The following is a 19,953-nucleotide window of genomic DNA, read 5'->3' as shown; positions in this document are numbered from 1 at the left end:
GGAGAGCTCTCCTACGATCTGTGGAAGCTGAATTAGGGAGGTTTAAAACTAACTTTATAGTTCAGACTTGAAGAGTTGGAACTTTGCCCTGGCCGGTCTGCCCCGTTGGTTAGAGTACCGTCAGGATACACCAAGGTTTCGGGTTCGATCCTCGGTCAGGGCACATACCAGAATCCACAAATGGATTCATAAATAAGTGGAACAACAAATCAATGTTTCTCTCTTTCTCTCAACTCCTTAAATACGGGAAATTATTTAAGACGGAAAATAAAATAAAAAAGAACTTCATTTTGCAGTCCTGTAGTCCAAACGTTTATCGAGTGCCCTGGTGGATGGGCATTCAGACTTTGAACATTATCAGTGATGAAGAACTCACTGTAACACAAGGTAACTTATTCTGTTCTTGTACCTGTTTTATTGGGTAAAGTTTTTTGGTTAAAAGTTTCCATATAATGCTTAACTTCGGTCTAAATGCTGCATAAAATAAGCACAGAGTAGGGAAGTTCATGCTCTCTTTTTTAAAATATGCTTTTGATATTTTAGAGAGAGAGAGAGGAAGGGAGAGGGAGAGTGAAACATTGATGAGAGAGAGAAACATCAATCTGCTGCCTCCACCGCTGCTGGCGATCGAACCTGAAACCTGGGCATGTCCCTGTCGGGGAATCGAACAGGTGATCTCGGTGCATAGGAGGATGCTCAACTAACTGAACCACACCGGCTGGAGCCACACTCTTTTCCATTCATTCATTTAGTCAGTCTTTACAATAGGGCAGATACTGCCTGGTACTTGGGGTACTAGTTGAAAAAGTCCTTTTCCTGAAAAACCACATAGTTTTTTTGTGGAGGCAGATAGGAAGGAGACAGACAAGAGGCGATTACAAAAGTTATAATTATTATAAAAGAGGTTTCAAACAGGTGCTAGAAGAACATGAAAGAAGATACTATCCAATTTAGGTTAGTGTTGCTCCTAAACTGTGATAACTGGAATTGAAAGCAAGCGTCAGAAGTAACTTAGTACAGAGAACAGTAGGAATCTCTCTCTTGTTTACAACACAAAATTTCTGTTAATATCGCCTAACCTCTTTATTTATTTATTTGTTAATCCTCACTCGAGGATGTATATTTTTTTCCATTGATTTTTAGAGAGAGTGGAAGGGAGGGAGGGAGAGAGAGAGAAACATGGATTGGTTGTCTCCTGCATGACACCTGGACTGGGGCCAGGAATCAAACCTGCAACCCAGGTACATACCGTTGGCGGGAATCGAACTTGTAGCCTTCGGTGTGTGGGCCTGTGCACGCTCTAACCTCTGAGAAACACTGTCCAGGGCAAGGCCTAACCTCTTTAAACAAACACATTTTACTTTTGGATTGTTTCTGTTAATGGAAATAACCTGTTTATGCAAACAGAAATGGAGAACATTTATTGATCTAATAAATTACTATCTAATGATGTAACTGCTATTTTTAATTTAGGTTATGACTGAAGAAGCAGATTCAGGTTAAGTAGTGTATAGTAGGTCACAAAGCTGGGGAGAATCAGACTTGGGAAACAAATCCAGGCAGTTTGACTCTGTTTGGTCTCAGCATCGTGCTATTCTACCCTCCTGATGGTAATAATAATAACTGACACTGATCATTTACTATGTAATTCTTTTTTTTTTTTTAAATATATTTTATTGATTTTCCACAGAGAGGAAGGGAGAGAGATAGAGAGCTAGAAACATCGATGAGAGAGAAACATCGATCAGCTGCCTCCTGCACACTCCCCACTGGGGACGTGCCCGCAACCCAGGTACATACCCCTGACTGGAATCGAACCTGGGACCTTTCAGTCCGCAGGCCGACGCTCTATCCACCGAGCCAAACCGGTTTCGGCTACTATGTAATTCTTATAACAACTCTTATGAGGTAAAAACAGTTCTTTTTTTACAGTGGAGGAAACTGAAGTTTAGAGAGGTTAAGTCACTAAGCAAGATAACTTACTAATCAGCAGTAGAATTGGGATCTCAGGCACTCTAACCACTGTCTGTCCACTTCCACCTAATGGGAATAAGGTGCATTTGATATAAAGTACTGTGTTCACGATTGAATATGAGTAAGTGAAAATATATTTGAGGAAGTGTCATAGGTAATATGAAGGTGGTAAAAACTTGCTTTTATCCTTTCAGGATGGAACAAAAGTAGGACTTTTAAAATGTTGCCCAGTAAGAAGAGAAGAACGTCAGAGACTGAGTTCCCACAGCATCAGGGCAACCCGGAGGAAGAGGACTTAGACCTAGAGTCCGCTGCTCCACCAGAATCTGACCAGGTTCAAGACTTGGGGTCAGTGTCACTGGCCTGGGGTCGAAGCCATGGTAGTGCAGCTGGTCTCGAAGTTGAATCTGTGCAGGATGCAGGAAATCAGCTTGGGGTGGAAGATCCATCTCTGAGTTCCAGGGTACTCACCCAGGACACAAGTGCAGCAGTTCTAGAAGCTGTTAATGTGGCCATCTCAACCGGAATCGCCCTACCTTCCTTGGAGTCTTCCCAGCCCCTTAACATACACAATAAAGAAAAACTCCATGCCACTGGTTCAAAGAGAGGGAAGAAAATGACACTCAGGCCCAAGCCAGTTACCCAAGAAGACGGAGGTGATCCTCTTACCACAAAGGAGCCTTTTTCAGGAGAGCCTAGTGAGGAAGTCAAGGAAGAGGGAGGTAAGCTATGCATGGTCTTGCTATGTTTTTCTTGTCAGCAGTTTGGCATTGTCTTTGCCTTTGCTACTGCAGTGCTTTTACAAAATTTAGTTTTTTTCTGAAAGGGGATCTTGATTTGGCATGGAATTGGAATTGCAGAGTTCCGAAGGTCAGCAGTGAACTTTATGAATGGGTGGAGGTTTTCTTCTCCCCTCCCATTCCTTAAATCTTCTGTGTCCTTTTCTTTCCTTTCTCTATCCTTTCTTGTCTGGAGGTATGAACTATATATAGCTTTTTGTGATTTGGTGCGTATCTATGACGTGGGGCTTGTGGAGGAGGGTCAGTGGCTTAGAGACTACTGCCTGGGGCATTGGGAAAGGCTTTACCTAATCCTTAGGACTTGAAGGATGAGTTGCAGTTTGACAGAATGATGGCATAGGGTTTCATAGGCCAACAGTAGTCAGCTCAGATGTCAGAGGCAGAAGAGGATGGTGACATTGCTTGGAAGAAGTGGTGAGAGATGACTTCAGAGTGGTTGATTGTGCTTAGATTGTGAAGGGTTTTATTTTCCATGCTCAGGTGTTTGAGCTTTTCCTGTAGGTGATAGCTTACCCTATATAATAAAAGGCTAATATGCAAATCAACTGAATGGTGGAACGACCGGTTGCTATGATGTACACTGACCTCCAGGGGGCAGACGCTCAACGCCGGAGCTGCCCCCTGGTGGTCAGTGTGCTCTTACAGGGGGAGCACTGCTCAACCAGAGGCCCTGAGCCGGGATCACGACTGGTGAGCCCAGTGGCGGTAGCGGGAACCTCTCCCGCCTCCTTAGCTACTGCTGGCTTAGGGTCTAAGCCAGGGGCGGGCAAACTTTTTGACTCGAGGGCCACAATGGGTTCTTAAACTGGACTCAGAGGGAGGAGCTGTGGCCGTGTTTCCCGATGTTGCCACGTTAACACTGCTGCTGATGAAGGAGCGGAGGGGAGAGCAAGAGAACTCTCCATTCTTTCAGCTCCGCGGGCCGGATAGAACAGCCAAACGGGCCGGATCCAGCCCGCGGGCCGTAGTTTGCTCACGGCTGGTCTAAGCCATCAGTTGGACATCCCCTGAGGGCTCCCAGACTGTGAGAGGGGCAGGCCAGGCTGAGGGACCCCCCCCCTCCCCCGAGTGCATGAATTTCATGCACCGGGCCTCTAGTTGATGCATAAAAGAAGCAGAAGACATAGTTCTAACCTCAGGAAGCTTATAGTTTAGTTGGAAAGATAAGACATAAACATTTGGAACAGCATAAGACAACATGTGATTAATTTGTGTGTTGTGTTTGTGTGGGAATGTAGCAGGGCTTCAGAAAGAAAGGGCAGATCAAGGTATTCACAGCCATGCTGTTATCCCCTTAAGACCTTATAAAGAATAGAGAATAAAGAGTATAATTTAGACTTGACAAAGAAATAACTAATGTTGCTCAGAGACTGCTGTGATTTAAGGTGTCTGGATTGGGGGATGGTGAAGCATGCTGTCATAATGGGGAACATATTTGAGGGGCTGATTGTTAAATTTCTTTCTATAAACTAAGTTGTAATGGTGACATGAAGACAGGAAGAACTGGAGAAAAATACAAGATTAGAGTGCTAAACAAGGAATGGATAATTAAGTAGGGGTTCAATGTCACTTAGCTATTGAGTGGAATCTAGAGATTTTTAAAAAAATTAAATTTATTGGGGTAACATTGGTTAGTAACATGGTGCAAATTTCAGGTGTAGAACTTTATAATATGACATCTGTCTACTTATACCACCGAAGTCTAGTCTTCTTCCATCACCATGTATTTGACCCCCTTTACCCTCTTTGCCCTTCCCCACCCCACTTCCCCTCTGGTAACCACATTTTATAATGTATATCATTTATAGTTAATTAAATGTGATGTTAATGGTCAACTATATAAATTGTCCCTTTGTCATCAGCAATATAACACCTCCCCTCCCCCCATATGAATCTGATTTTTCTATCTATAATAATAAAAGCATAATATGCTAATTAGACCCGACGACCTTCCAGACGAAGCCGGGGCTGTGAGGGAAGCCCAGGTCCCGGGTACTGGGGGAAGGAAGGCTTACTCTTGCATGAATTTCGTGCATTGGGCCTCTAGTAGGAAATAAATGCATAGCTCTCAGTGTAATAGAGCTAGAAAGACCTTAGCCATTATCTACTTCAGTTCCCTGACATTATAGATGAGTTAATTGGATGTGAGCATATTTCAATATTTTTCTTAGGACACTGTCTTTAAGAGAGAGGAATGCCTGTATAGTATAAGCATCATTAACAAAGTTATTTACCTACAAAGGACTTTATAACAAGATCCTGATTTCTACAATAGAGTATGACTAAGAATGGTGAAAGTGTGAAGCAGTGTTTGTAATTCTTCCAGGAAAACCTCAGATGCATTCTGGAGAAGAGATGCCTTTATTGCCATCAGGCAGCCACTCTGTAAAACTAGGAGCCCAGCCTAGGAAATCATCTCAGCCAGATGCCTGTGCGTCTCCTCAAGGAAAGCCATTCAGGACTTCAGATCACCAAGCTGAGGAAGAGATAGAGGATGATGGACTCTTTATTCCAATGGGTAGGCTCTCTTTTTCTTTCCTTTTTTTTTTTTAAATTAACCCTCTTTATTGAAGTATAATATGCAGAAAACTGCACATATCCTAAGATATAAAAGTTTATTGAATTTTCAGAGTTTGAATGCACCTGTGTAGCCAGCAACCAGATCAAGAAAAAAATATTACTGCCCTGGCGGGGTGGCTCAATTGGTTGGAGTGTCAGCCCATACACCAAATGTTTCCAGTTCCATTCCCGATCAGGGCCCATGCCTGAGTTGTAGGTTTGGTCCCCAATTGGAGCATGTATGGGAGACAGCTAATTGGTACTTCTCTCTCGCATTGATGTTTTTCTCCTTCTCTCCCTCTTTCCCTTTCTCTCTCTGAAAATAGATGAACATTTCCTTGGAACATTCCCATTTTAAAAAAAGGAAACCGAGCCCTGACCGGTTTGGCTCAGTGGATAGAGCGTCGGCCTGGGGACTGAAGGGTCCCAGGCTCGATTCCAGTCAAGGGCATATACCTTGGTTGCGGCACATCCCCAGTAGGGGGTGTGCAGGAGGCAGCTGATCAATGTTTCTCTCTCATCGATGTTTCTAACTCTCTATCCCTCTCCCTTTCTCTCTGTAAAAAATCAATAAAATATATTTAAAAAAAAAAGGGAACAGAATATTACCTGTACTCAAAAGTGCTCCCTTTAAGTTATTACCAACACCTTACCCCTGGGTAACCATTATCCTGACTTCTAGCAGCATAGATTGGTTCATCTGTTTTGTACTTTGTATGAATGGAATATAAAGTACGTTGTGTGACTGCCTTTTTTCACTTAACTATGTATTTATGAAATTGGTCCACATTGTTTCATGTATTTGTAGATTGTTCATTTTCTTTGCTATGTAGTATTCTGTTCTTGAATGTTCTACATTTTCTTTATCCATTCAGCTCTTGCCCTGGCCAGTGTCGCTCAGTTGGTTGGAGTGCACCGAAGGGTTGTGGGTTGGAGTCCCCGTCAGGGCACATACCCAGGTTACAGCTTTGATCCCTGGTCAGGTGCATACAGAAGGCAACCATAGATGTTTCTCCCTCTCTCTCTAAAATAAAAGCAAAAACAAAACACTTTTTAAAAAAATATATATTTTATTGATTTTTTACAGAGAGGAAGGGAGAGAGATAGAGAGTTAGAAACATCGATGAGAGAGAAACATCGATCAGCTGCCTCCTGCACATCTCCTACTGGGGATATGCCCGCAACCCAGGTACATGCTTTTGACCGGAATCGAACCTGGGACCTTTCAGTCCGCAGGCTGACGCTCTATCCACTGAGCCAAACCGGTTTCAGCAACAAAACACTCTTAATGGACATAAGGATCATTTCTAGTTGTAGGCTACTTTGAATGGTGCTGCTGTGAACATTGTACTGTAGATCTCCTGGTGAGAATATGTACTTTATTTTCGTTGGGTGGAATTAATAGGTTATAGAATTAGTCCTCCCTAAAAATTCTTTGAACTATATTTTTGTGCAATATAACACATACAGACAAGTAAATAGACTTCTTCATTCAACTTAAGTGGCTTTAAATGAACCCCTGTGGTTTCTTTTTTCATATATTGCAAATTACTATGTAGGTTAGAAGTGGTGATAGTGAACATCCATGTCTCATTTCTGAAATTGGGGTAAGGTGTTCAGTGTTTCTCCATTATGTATGACAATAGTTGTAGACTTTTTACTTCTTTATTTTTTAAAACATTTTTAATTTTAGAGTAAGGGAGAGAGAGAGAAACATTGATTTGCTGTTTTACTTATTTATGTATTTATTGGTTGATTTGTATTTTCTGTTTGTTAATCCTTGCACAAAGATATTTTTTCCATTGATTTTTAGAGATGGTGGAACGGAGGAGGGTGTGTGGAGAGGGAGGGAGGGAGTGATAGAGGAAGAGAGAGAGAGAGAGAGAGAGAGAGAGAGAGACATCGATGTGAGAGAGATACATCAATTGGTTACGTCCCGAGCGCACCCCAACTGGGGCCAGGGGTCAAACCTGCAACCCCAATATGTGCCCTTGACTGGGAATTAAACCTAAGACCCTCTGGTGCACAAGCCAGTGTTCTAACCATTGAGCACGCTGGCCAGGGCAGGAAGTTTTTTCTTTTCTTGGTTATATTTGTGCCCCTTTCTTGTAGAATGGAGATACTTGGTATCTTTGTGTGTGTGTGTGTGTACCTTTTTAATTTGTGTAATTCAGAGTGGAATTTTTATAGCTTTGCTCCTTGTTTTTCTCTTTTCTACATTGAATAGTAATATTATGATAAGTTACATTTATATAATGTTTCATTGATTATATAGCACTTTGATATATATTATTTAACTTAATCTACGTGACTTTCCTGATGGGCAGATATCTATATTTTATAAAAGAAAAAACGAGACTATTGCCAAGGTTACCCTGTTAAGTTGTAGAACTGGGCCACAAACCGAGGGTTTTCTATGCATTATCTGGGCAATGTGGAGTAATAATTAAAACTGCTGACTTTAGAGCTGGACTGCTTGGCTTCAAAACATGGCTCTGTCATACTGCCTCTTCAGAAAGTTTCTTATCTCTTATCCTCTGTTTCTCCACCTGTACAGCGGAAAAAAGAATAGTCTGTATTTCATAAGGAGTAAGTGAATTAATACATATAAAGTGTGTAGAAGACTGCCTGACAGAAAGTTAGGTATTATTACTAGGACAGTTCTATCACCTCCACCATTACCACCACTGCCACAGCATAATCTTCGATTTCCAGGGCTGGACAGCTGGCCGCTTGTTTCTCTTTTACAAGGTTGCCTTTTGGGGTTACATTTGGGGAGCAGTTGCTTTGGAGATTCTGGTGATGTTCTTGGTTTATTTGCAGAAGAGCAAGACAGTGAAGAAAGTGAGAAAAGGCAGAAAAAGAAAAAGGGTACCAAGAGGAAACGAGATGGAAGGGGTCAAGAAGAAGGGACTTTGGCTTATGACCCAAAACTGGATGACAGGCTGGACCGTACCTTAGAGGATGGCGCCAAGCAGCACAATCTGACAGCAGTCAATGTGCGAAACATCCTTCACGTGAGTAAGACTGGGACAGCTGTGTAATCAGCATGGAAATTTTCTATGGAAAGCAAATAAAAGTACTCAGGAAATTCTTGACTCTTGGTATGTGAATTACTAATTTTGTGAGTTACCTATGGCAAAACATTTTACATTTCAAGATAGATTTCTCTTTGTACTCAGCACACATTTGAAATCTGAACAAATGTTAAAGAAGAACTTAACTGGGAAGATAAACTGTTCCTCTGCTGCCTTCACTGATTCGATTGTTTACTGTATTATTTATTAGATTTGAAGATGATGATGATAATGTTTATACTGGATTTACTCTTTTGTGGGCTAATATGCCTGACAAGATGTCCAGTTAACAGTTTGTAGTACTTTGCACATATGCAAATACTGTTGTTCAATATGTAGCAACACAGCTATTTACAAAACTTTATTCGTTTCTCTTAAGCATATAGTTACCTTAGAATTTCCTCTTTTTTCTAAAAAAATATATTTTTATTGATTTCAGAGAGGAAGGGAGAGGGATAGAGAGATAGAAACATCAATGAGAGAGAATCATTGATTGGCTGCCTCCTGCATGTCCATATTGGGGGGGATTGAGCAGTCCAACCTGCGACCCTTCAGTCCGAAGGCCGATGCTCTATCCACTGAGCAAAACCAGCTAGGGCAGAATTTCTTTCTATGTAAGCCATTCTTATTCCCCGTAGCAGTTAATAAGCTGTTACATTGCTTGAAGCTGTGTGTTTTTATGCAAAACTTGCTGCTTTGCTTTTAGTTGCCTTGCATTACCTTAATCTGAAGCTGTTTGAGTATATAGCTCTCATTTGTCTCTACATATATCTAGCAGAATTACAGAGAGATGAATATTATCGAGTGACACATCTTTGTTGCATAATGTGAAATTTTATCTTTCTGCAGGAAGTAATCACAAATGAACATGTGGTAGCGATGATGAAAGCAGCTATCAGTGAGACTGAAGATATGCCAATGTTTGTGAGTAGTTAATTGTCATTTTTTTTTTTAAATATATTTTATTGATTTTTTACAGAGAGGAAGGGAGAGAGATAGAGTTAGAAACATCGATGAGAGAGAAACATCGATCAGCTGCCTCCTGCACATCTCCCACTGGGGATGTGCCCGCAACCCAGGTACATGCCCTTGACCGGAATCTAACCCGGGACCTTTCAGTCCGCAGGCCAACGCTCTGTCCACTGAGCCAAACCGGCTTCGGCTAATTGTCATTTTTTTAATGTCATGGAACAAAGCTACCTGTAAACTGGCTAAGTGTAGGAGGCCACTTGGAGTCTGTAAATAGTTTGGCAGTTGGGGGCAAAGTTAGCATCTCAGAATTCAAGAATTACATGATGATTTTTATTGACTCTTCTCATTTTCCCCTCTTTAGGAACCCAAAATGACACGCTCTAAACTTAAGGAAGTGGTGGAGAAAGGAGTGGTGGGTGTTCTGTTTTTTCTTTATTGTTTACTTAGGTTGGTAAATAATATCTAATTTCAGGTTATTTGTAGAGGAAAAAATATAGTGATTATTGTGGTCTGAGTTTGCCTTCTTAATGGAAGATTTGTAAAGGACAAGTAAAGATAGAATATATGAAATCATCAGCATAGTTTATTTTTATTTTAGTTGATGTGAAAATATTACTTCTTTGGAACTGGTAGGTAGATAACCATTTAGAATTGTTGAAAGCAAAGAGAGGTCAGTTGTTCTATTCATGTTATATGTGGCAATGTTAAGTATTTCTCATAGTGTGTCCTGGGGACCACTGCATCAATATCACCCTGGTGTGGGTTCCCTCGGGAGTCTTATTAAAAATGCACGTTCTTGGACTCACCTCAGACCTACATATCAGGACCCATGAGTAGGGCTGGGATTATGTATTATTGAAAACACACTAGTTTGTTCTTTTGCACACTGAAATTTGAGAACCGCTTGAAAACTTCTGAAGTATTTTGGTATAGCAAGGTCTTTGATGCTTGGAACCATGTTACATCATGCTTAAACAAACACTTGTCCAGTTTATGGTTACCTTCTGTGACAAGGCAGGTGATAATCTGAGGGAGTCCGTTCTATCTCTGGTAGTGAGGAAGATGGACCCGAAATACATACTGCAGTTTTTATCTGTTTTTCCAGTTCTGTTTCTTGCAACCCTGTAGAAGAAATGTCTGTTCTTCTTCCACGTGACCTTTCCTCTAGTCGAAGAAAACTAGCATCTCTTTTTAAAAAAATATATATTTTATTGATTTTTACCGAGAGGAAGGGAGAGGGATAGAGAGTTAGAAACATCGATGAGAGAGAAACATTGATCAGCTGTCTGCTGCACAACCCCTACTGGGGATGTGCCCGCAACCAAGGTACATGCCCTTGACCGGAATCGAGCCTGGGACCTTTTGGTCCTCAGGCTGATGCTCTATCCACTGAGCCAAACTGGTTAGGGCTGAAAACTAGCATCTCTTGTTGTAACATTCTTTTCTTGCTAAATGTCCCCCAATATTTTATTGGTCTTTATGTGATATAGCTTTGAGTACTTTTATCAATCACCCTTTTCTTCTGAATGTACCTAGTTTGTCTGCATCCTTTTTAAAGTATGCCAAAAGTGGAATCTACTGCTCCAGATGTGTTTTAACTAGTACAGGTTAAAGTTAGGCTATCCCCTCAATGTTCCAGATACCATATTTCTTTTGATGCAGCCTGCTTTTTGACAGCCACATCATATTTTTTAATTTAATCAACTAACCCTGTTGCATTAAGTGAACTAACATCTTCAGGAAGTACACAAATGAACATGTGGTAGCTATGATGAAAGCAGCCATCAGAAAGACAGAAGTTATATGAAGTCTACCTGACATATAGAGTGTAATTGACATTATTTCCATATTTGATTTGGAATAAAAGGCCAAGGAGATCTAAATCAGATTCTGGATTATGCTTACCAGCCACAAATATAGGTGTAGAGAAGTGGAACAATCCAAGACTATCGTTTATGTGGAAGAGCAGGATTAGAGTTCCTCTTGCTTGTTAATGCTCAATAGACTAACTCCAATACGCTTCCAGATGCTGCTTTGCCTTCATGATGTATTTGGGAGTAGGGAAACTGATTGGTTCAGAAACAAACATGAGAAAGGGTGTGGCCCTGAATCACATCATCCCCTTTACATTTTGTGCGGGCCTAGCTACACAGAGCTAGATAAGTGGCTAGGACATGGCAGTGCTGAAATGTGGAAAACCTGAGGCTCCTTGTAGAGATAGAACCTAGTGGCCTGTTGGATTTTGTTCATAAAATGATTTTGATTGGGTCACAAGAAATTTCCTACTCCCTGGCATTTTGTCAGCACTATGTAGGAGCTTTAAAAAAATTATTTTAAAATCATTTTCCTCCAACTCTACTATTTTAAAACATGAAAAAAGTTGAAAGAATTTTAGTGAATCTATATTCCATCTAGATTTAACAATTGTAAAATTTTCCATATTTGTTTTATAACTGTCTATATCTATCTATTGTTTCTTCCTATACTATTTGAAAATAAGTTGTGGACAACTTGACACTTCACCCTAAATCCTTTCATAAGAACTTTTCCGGGCCTGCTTTTTGGAGGCATTCTAATGGTAGATTTATGTAATTGACTAAAAAAAAATACTGATGTCAAAGGCTACTGTCACCTATAATATTGTAGTTTACAAGTAGTTTTCATATTCATTATTTCGTGTGAACCCAAGCTGTGATATAAAGTGACAAGACAGCTACAGATTCTTACCTGGCTTAAGGCAGAAATGCTGATGATGGAAATAGTTTTCTCACCTTTTCTTCTGTCAAGCTGTGACAAATATTTGAGAGTATACCCTCAGGGATAATCAATACCCCTAGCTCAGGGCAGCTCCATGGTAGATAAATGGCTCTTTGTAATGGTAAAGAGAAAGTAAAAATGAAAAACAGTCTGTTCTAGGCAAGAGAACTTAATTACTTGTATTCTTTGTTGGTAGGTAATTCCAACATGGAATATTTCACCAATTAAGAAGGCCAATGAGATTAAGGTAAACTTGGAAGAGGTAATTCTTAATCTTTTCCAGAAAGACTTCATCAGTTTTGAAAACTAAGTACTTTTTATTTGTTAACATTTTGGGGACTTTTACATTAAACTCTTAAAATTCTAGCTTTAATTTTTCTTCTGTTCTATTGACTGCTAGGTTTGACTTTCTTGTTAGGAGTCTCTCTAACCCCTGCTTCTTATTACTTGCTTTTAGCTCATTGTGCTCTTAGGATTTTTCCCTCCTGCTTTGTCTTTTCCCCCTTATTTTCCAAATACATGTGGTTTATATTTCCTATTTACTTCATTTCTTTCTGTAATTGTATTTATGAAGCCTCCTCAGTTTGTGGATATCAACCTTGAAGAAGATGATTCCTCAGATGAAGAGTACCAGCCAGATGATGAAGAAGAAGATGAGACTGCTGAAGAGGTCAGTGGTGACCCTGTGAGTGTTGATAATATAGAAAAAAAATTGGCTCAATAAGGCAGAGTGTATTTTCTTCCTTTGTAATGTCACCTGTTCTATAGAGAGTATTGAAACACCATTCTTTTTTCTACTCACTTTGCATAAATCCAAGTCTGAGAGGTATTTTCACACTCTTAATTTTGTCACATCTTGTATTATGAAATATAACATGTAACCTACAGAGCTGTACATAGAGTAAAAATATACAGCCTAATTACAAAGCTAATTCTCATGAAACTTCTCCAAAGTCATTAAATATAGCCTTGCCAAGATACCTCTTATTTGCCCTTCAAGATCGTAATCATTTCTCTTCCCCTAAAGATAACCATTATCCTGACTTTTTGGCAATTACTTCCTTGTTGTTGTTGTTTTTTTAAATATATTTTATTGGGATAGAGAGTTAGAAACATCAATGAGAGAGAAGCATCAATCAGCTGCCTCCTGCTCACCCCCTACTGGTTATATGCTTGCAACCAACGTACATGCCCCTGACCGGAATCGAACCTGGGACCCTTCAGTCCAAAGGCCGACGCTTTATCCACTGAGCCAAACTGGTCAGGGCCCTTGTTGTTTTGATTTAATATTTTTATTAATTTCAGAGAGGGGGAGAGAGAGAGAAACATCAGTGCTGAGAGAGAAAATCATTGATTGGCTGCCTCCTGCACACTCCACACTGGGGATTTAGGCCGCAACCCGGGCATATGCCTCTGACTGGAATTGAACCCGAGACCCTTCAGTCCACAGGCTGAGGCTCTATCTATTGAGCCAAACTGGTTAGGGCTTCTTGTTTTTCTTTATAGCTATGTTACCTAAATTTGCAGATCTACACATTACAGTTCAATTACTATTTTTAATATAAATGGACCCATAGTGCATGTATTCTTTTTTTTTTTTTTTTTTTGTAGAAAAGCAAGCAAGAATTTATTGATTGCAGCAAAAACACACTTAGGACAGTGAAACAAGGAAGGACATTGAATCAGCAACAGGAGACCCCAGGCTTGGCTGCTTTGGCTCACTAGGAAGTCAGAGAAAAGGGTTCTTGGAGACAGGTAGTTAGCCCTGGAAGAGGTGCTGCTGCCCATTTCTCCCCTGGTCACAAGTCTCCTGGGGTCCCTTGGTGTTTAGGAGATACATACCTGTTGGGGAAGGAGAAGGAGGAGGGATTGGCATGGCTATATTCCCTAAAGGGAGAGGGTCTGTATTCTTTTGTGTCTGGCTTTCTTTTTTAACATTAATCCTTTGAGATTCATCTATCTTATTTCTTTTAGCTATAGTAATCTATTTCTTTTTTGGTAATATTCTATTTCTAAATGTGTTGTTTGACTTGTTTATAAAAGGATCTTTGATAAATGCCTTATAATTTTACGAAGTTTGCATTGCTGATGAGCATATTGATCTGATGATCTCTGTTCCCACTTTCAAAATATTAAGCTTTTATTTAAAAGTATTTTCTCTTACTCTGACTAATTAAATGATAATTTGTGATTCATTCTCTTGAGATACTTCAAACTCAGTGGAATAAGGTAGAGGCATAAATGTAAAAGTGAACCGGATATGTTTTGTAGAGTTTGTTGGAAAGTGATGTTGAGAGCACTGCTTCATCTCCACGTGGGGCAAAGAAATCCAGACTGAGACAGTCTTCTGAGATGAATGAAACAGATGAAGAGAATGGCATATTATCAGAGGTAAATCTGCATCATACAAAAGCGATGTTATAACTGTGTGAATTCTAAGCTATTACCCTTTGCCAAACATGAATCAAGATCCATAATCATGCCAGGATCTTCCTGGAATTTTTAACTGGTTATTACAACTGTTTCAATTCCAAAGTCTCTTAAATCAATGAACATTTTAACAGCAAACTGAACCCAGTGATAGGGAAAGAGCTTTTGTGATGTCTGATTAAGGGACCAAATATGAGTGACTAACAGAGTTTCTTTTTTTCTACTCTTCTCTTTTTTATACCAGTTTTCTAATATTGTCCTAAAGTCATTTTTATAACATTTCCCACTTTTGGTAACCTAAGTAGCATCCTGTTGGTTTCATTGGATGCCGGAAGCCGATCCACCCTTGCTGCTTGACACAGTCGCTGCAGGGAAGAAACATCTGCACAGCTTATGTTTCAAGGGACCTGGTGTATATGGCATATGTTTGCTCCCCCTCTTAACCCTATGTATTTTAAACGGGACCACCTCGCGAGAAAGGTTGTTTCCCCAGGTGAGGATTTTTCCCTGGAGTTAGGGAGGGAGTAAAATCCCTTAACTAAGTGCTAGGTGGGTAATTAATCACTTTAACTACGAACAATCACGCTTAAGCTACATAATCTTTATTTAGGATAATCTCCTTCAGTTACTTCCTTGTAGCTTAATAGAACAATAGAGTAACCTTGGAATGGAGATAAGAAATGCCCTAACCTTTGGAATAGAATGGATAGGATTAAAATCAACTGGTATAAATACAGATGTAACACCACAATAAAGAACAGAACTTGGCTGGAGAACCTGACTAGAGAACCTGGCTGGAGAACCTGGCGAGAGAACCTGGCTATGATGATCAACTGTACGCTGCCTCCCTGTCCTTCCTTCTTCGCCGACTCCATCCACACCTTTGGGAACCCCTGTACCTGCTGGGGCTGGACCCCAATAATTGGAAACAGCATGAAATCTAATTAAATTAATATGCTTGACAGAGTCTTTGTTTTTATGTACCTCCATCACATCTATCCAGATGGGTCCAGAAAGATCATTAGTATATGAAAGATATGCCTCCCTCTCTCCTTCCATCCCTTCCATTTATTTTTTAATGTGCTTGCATCTTTTAATCAGGCTGAGAAAATTGCCACACCTGCCATCAGGCACATCAGTGCTGAGGTCGTACCCATGGGGCCTCCACCCCCCCCAAAGCCCAAACAGACCAGAGATAGTACTTTCATGGAGAAGTTGCATGCTGTGGATGAGGAACTGGCATCTAGTCCGGTCTGCATGGATTCTTTCCAGGTAAATATAATTCTAATTGCTCAGAACCCTGGCTGGTGTGGCTTATTGGTTAGAGTGTCATCCCATGCACCCACGGGTCAAGGGTTCTATTCCCGGTTCAGGGCACATACCTGGGTTGTAGGTTTGATCCCCACCCCTGGTCTGGGCATGTGCAGGACGTACCCTATTGATGTGTCTTTCTTACATTGATGGATGTTTCTCCCTCTCTCTTCCTCCCTCCTTCTCTCATTCCCTCCCTCCTTCCCTTCCACTCTCTCTAAAAATCAGTGGAAAAAATATCCTCAGATGAGGATTAACAACAACAAATCTTTTTTAAAATAATAAATCACTGGGAAAGTCAAATGGAGTAATTTATTTGTTGCTCATGTTGGGAAGAGAGAAGGGACGATATTACATTTTTATATGATAAGTAAAAGTTATGAAATTGTAGGTCTTTCATATTCTTTTTTTTTTTTTTAATATATTTTATTGATTTTTTACAGAGAGGAAGGGAGAGAGATAGAGAGTTAGAAACATCGATGAGAGAGAAACATCGATCAGCTGCCTCCTGCACATCCCCCACTGGGGATATGCCCGCAACCCAGGCACATGCCCTTGACCGGAATCGAACCTGGGACCTTTCAGTCCGCAGGCCGACGCTCTATCCACTGAGCCAAACCGGTTTCGGCTGATATTCTTTTTTATTTGTACTATTTTATTGTGAGAACGGCAGTTCCTAAGGAAGGAATAAGGTATGTGAAAGAAAGCATTTTTAAATGTGGAACATAGCCCTAGCCAGTTTGGCTCAGTGGATAGAGTGTTGGCCCGTGGACTGAAGGGTCCTGGGTTCAATTCCAGTTAAAGGCACATACTTCAGTTACAGCTTGATCCTTGGCCCTGGTCTGGGCGCATGTGCGAGGCAACCAAATGATGTGTCTCTCTCACATCAATGTTTCTCTCTCTGTGTCTCTCCCTCTCTCCACTCTCTTTCAAAAAATCAGTGGAAAAATATTCTCAGGTGAGGATTAACAACAACAAAGCCTCTTGAGGAGGTAACATTTGAGCTGAGATCTGGATGAGAAAGAGCCAGGCATGTATAAAAGATCTGGGGGAAAATGGTTCATTCAGAGGAAATAGCACATTTAAAGCCCCTGATTCATAAGGATCATGGGAAGTAGTAGTAGGAGTGGGGTCAAAGAGCTAGGCTAGAGTGTGGGATCATGAAGGTTTTGGAAAACCATGATAAAGAATTTAGAGTTTGCCCAGTCTGGGTAGCTGTTGTTTTGAGCATCATCCTGATAACACCAAGGTTACAGGTTCAATCCCCGGTCAGGGCACATATAAGATTCAACCAATGAATGCATAAATAAATGGTACAACAAATCTCAGTCAGTCAATCTCTCTCTCTCCCCCTCTCTCCCTCTCTCCCTCTCTCCCTCTCTCCCTCTCTCCCTCTCCCTCTCCCTCTCCCTCTCCCTCTCCCTCTCCCTCTCCCTCTCCCTCCCTTCTTCCATCCCTCCCTCCCTCCTCTCCCCTCTCTCTCTGCCTCTTTCCTTTCTCTCTAAAATGAGTAAATTTAAAAAAATGTTCTTTTAAATAGCAACCCAATTCAAATATGGGAAATATAGGAAGGAGTTAGAGGGGGATGAACAACGAAAGGGAAGGGATTAAGATGTACAAATTGCTAGTATAAAATCAGTCAAGGGGAATATAGTCAACAGTATGGTGTCAGATGGGTATTAGACTTAATGAGTTAATCACTTTGTAAGTTATATAAATGCCTAATCACTATGTTATATACATAAAACTAATACTGTATGTCAACTATAATTGAAAAATTAAAAAAAAAATTTTAATGGGCAAAGCATATAAATAGACATTTCTCCGAAGAAAATATGCAATGGTCAATAAGCAGTGAAAAGATGCTCCACATTTTCAGTCATTAAGAAAGTGCAAATCAAAACTACGATGAGATATCACTTCGTTACCACTAGGATGGCTATAATAAAAAAGATGTTCGGTAACAAGTGTTGACAAGTATGTGGAAGATTGTGGAACCCTCATATGTTGCTGCTGGGAACATAAACTGTTATAGCCACTTTGGAAAATGGTTTGGTGGTTTCTCAATAATTACTGTATGACCCAACAGTTCCTTTTCTAGAGAACTGAAAACATGTCCATGTAAAAATGTATACACAAATGTTCACAGCAGCATTATTCATAATAGCTCCAAAGTAGAAACAAATGAAGTTTTCCTCAAGTGATAAATGAATAAACCAGAAATTGTATATCCATATAATGGAATATTATTGTGCACTAAAAAGGAACACAGTTGTGATACATTCTACAAAATGAATGAACTTACATTAAATAAAAGAAGTCAGAGACAGAAGGCTACGTATTGTATGATTCCATTTATATGAAATATCTAGCATAAGCAAGTCTTTAGAGACAGAAAGTAGATAAGTGGTTAACAGAGACCGGATGCAGGTGAGAATGGGGTGGGGAGTGACTGCTAATGGGAATTGGATTTTGGGGGAGGAGGATGATGAAAATATTCAGGAATTAGATACTAGTAGTGTTGATGATTACACAATTCTGTGAATATAGTAAAATCCACTCAATTTTATACCTATAATGGTGAATTTTTTTTAATGAAAGGATCATTTCTCTTTTTTTGAAAAAATACATTTTTATTGATTTCAGAGAGAGAAACAACAATCATTGATTGGCTGCCTCCTGCACACCCCCTACTAGAGATTGAGCCTGCAACCCAGGTGTGTGCCCTCACTGGGAATCAAACTGTGACCTCCTGGTTTATAGGTCAGTGCTCAACCACTGAGCCACTCTGGCCTGTCTTTAATGGTGAATTTTATGACATATAAATTATAGCTTAGTAAGCTGTTTTAAATATCCTTGAAATTTGGTTTTAAGGCTTATGTCATTGTCCTTAAAGTTTCTCAAAGAATAATAAACCCAAATTGTTTAGAGAAGAGACTTTGTCGTTTTAGCTAAGAAGAGACGCACACAGGATATGATGAGGTTTGAAGAATTTGGAAGCATTAGGCATTCAGTGACATGTTTTTATTTCCTTCTCTATTGGCTAGCCAATGGATGACAGTCTCATTGCGTTCCGAACCCGCTCTAAGAGGCCTCTGAAAGATGTTCCCCTGGGACAACTAGAGGCAGAGCTTCAAGCTCCAGACATCACCCCAGACATGTATGACCCCAATACAGCAGATGATGAGGAATGGAAGCTGTGGCTTGGGGGACTCATGAATGATGATGTGGGGAATGAAGGTAAGTAGTTTCACTTGCATTTACTATCTACTCTGTCTACTTTCTCTGTGGTGAAATTTTCATTAGTTAGAAGCTTAAAGAAGGTATTTTTGGTTAATTGAATTTGGTATTTATCAAGCAATTTATTTTAAACTAGATGCCCGGTGCACAAAATTCGTGAACTCGGGGTGGGGGGGTTGTCCCTCAGTCCAGCCTGTGCCTTGAGCCCAGCTTCTGGCTGAGCAGCGCTCCCCCTGTGGGAATGCACTGACCACCAGGGGGCAGCTCCTACATTGAGCATCTGCCCCTGGTGGTCAGTATGTGTCATAGTGACTGGTCATTCTGCCATTTAGTCGGTTTGCATATTAGCCTTTTATTATATAGGACTAGAGGCCTGGTGCACGAGATTTGTGCATGGGTAGGGTCCCTAGGCCTGGCCGGCCATCAGAGCTGATCTGTGGGGCCACTGGTGAGCCCCTGCTCGCTCCCGCCTTGGCGGGCCTGGCGCTATCTGCTCGCCGACCCCACCCCCACCACCCCACCACCACTGCCGGCTGGGGCCTGTGGACTGGGGACAGCTCCTGCATTGAGCGTCTGCCCTCTGGTGGTCAGTGCACATCATAGTGACTGGTTGTTCCGCTGTTCAGTCGATTTGCATATTACGGTTTTATATAGATAGGTTAGTATGTAAATTCCCCTCTCCCCCCTTTTTTGGTTTAGAATCTTTGGGATTCTTGAATGCTAAGAATCCTCCCCTGAAATATAAATGCACACACAATTTTATATACCCTCCCATTGGAGTGCATTGATTCACTTGACTGTTGTGTTAAGGTTCTTTGTGATGCAAGTGAAAG

The 19,953-nt window shown here is 40.7% G+C and overlaps 1 protein-coding gene across 3 annotated transcripts in view; it reads left to right on the top strand.

Moving 5' to 3' along the window:
* Nucleotides 1–19,953, top strand: part of GON4L (gon-4 like) — a 50,977-nt gene that overhangs the window by 568 nt on the left and 30,456 nt on the right. The window contains exons 2-12 of one of the 3 annotated variants that reach the window (XM_081112213.1): nt 261–387; nt 2,169–2,696; nt 5,101–5,292; nt 8,157–8,350; nt 9,260–9,334; nt 9,744–9,794; nt 12,336–12,386; nt 12,714–12,824; nt 14,411–14,530; nt 15,671–15,841; nt 18,928–19,120. In XM_081112213.1, coding sequence (XP_080968339.1) covers nt 333–387; nt 2,169–2,696; nt 5,101–5,292; nt 8,157–8,350; nt 9,260–9,334; nt 9,744–9,794; nt 12,336–12,386; nt 12,714–12,824; nt 14,411–14,530; nt 15,671–15,841; nt 18,928–19,120 — 1,741 coding nt within the window. In that variant the 5' untranslated portion in view covers nt 261–332. Of the gene's footprint in view, nt 1–28; nt 388–2,168; nt 2,697–5,100; nt 5,293–8,156; nt 8,351–9,259; nt 9,335–9,743; nt 9,795–12,335; nt 12,387–12,713; nt 12,825–14,410; nt 14,531–15,670; nt 15,842–18,927; nt 19,121–19,953 lie in introns of those variants that run through there. The other 2 variants (XM_081112212.1, XM_081112214.1) reach the window with 2 other exon arrangements.

The sequence above is a fragment of the Myotis nattereri genome, assembly GCF_964212035.1.
Source record: "Myotis nattereri genome assembly, chromosome: 18".
NCBI lineage: Eukaryota > Metazoa > Chordata > Mammalia > Chiroptera > Vespertilionidae > Myotis > Myotis nattereri.
The sequence above is the reverse complement of the archived record's forward strand: the minus strand, read 5'-3'. Positions and strand labels throughout refer to the sequence as shown.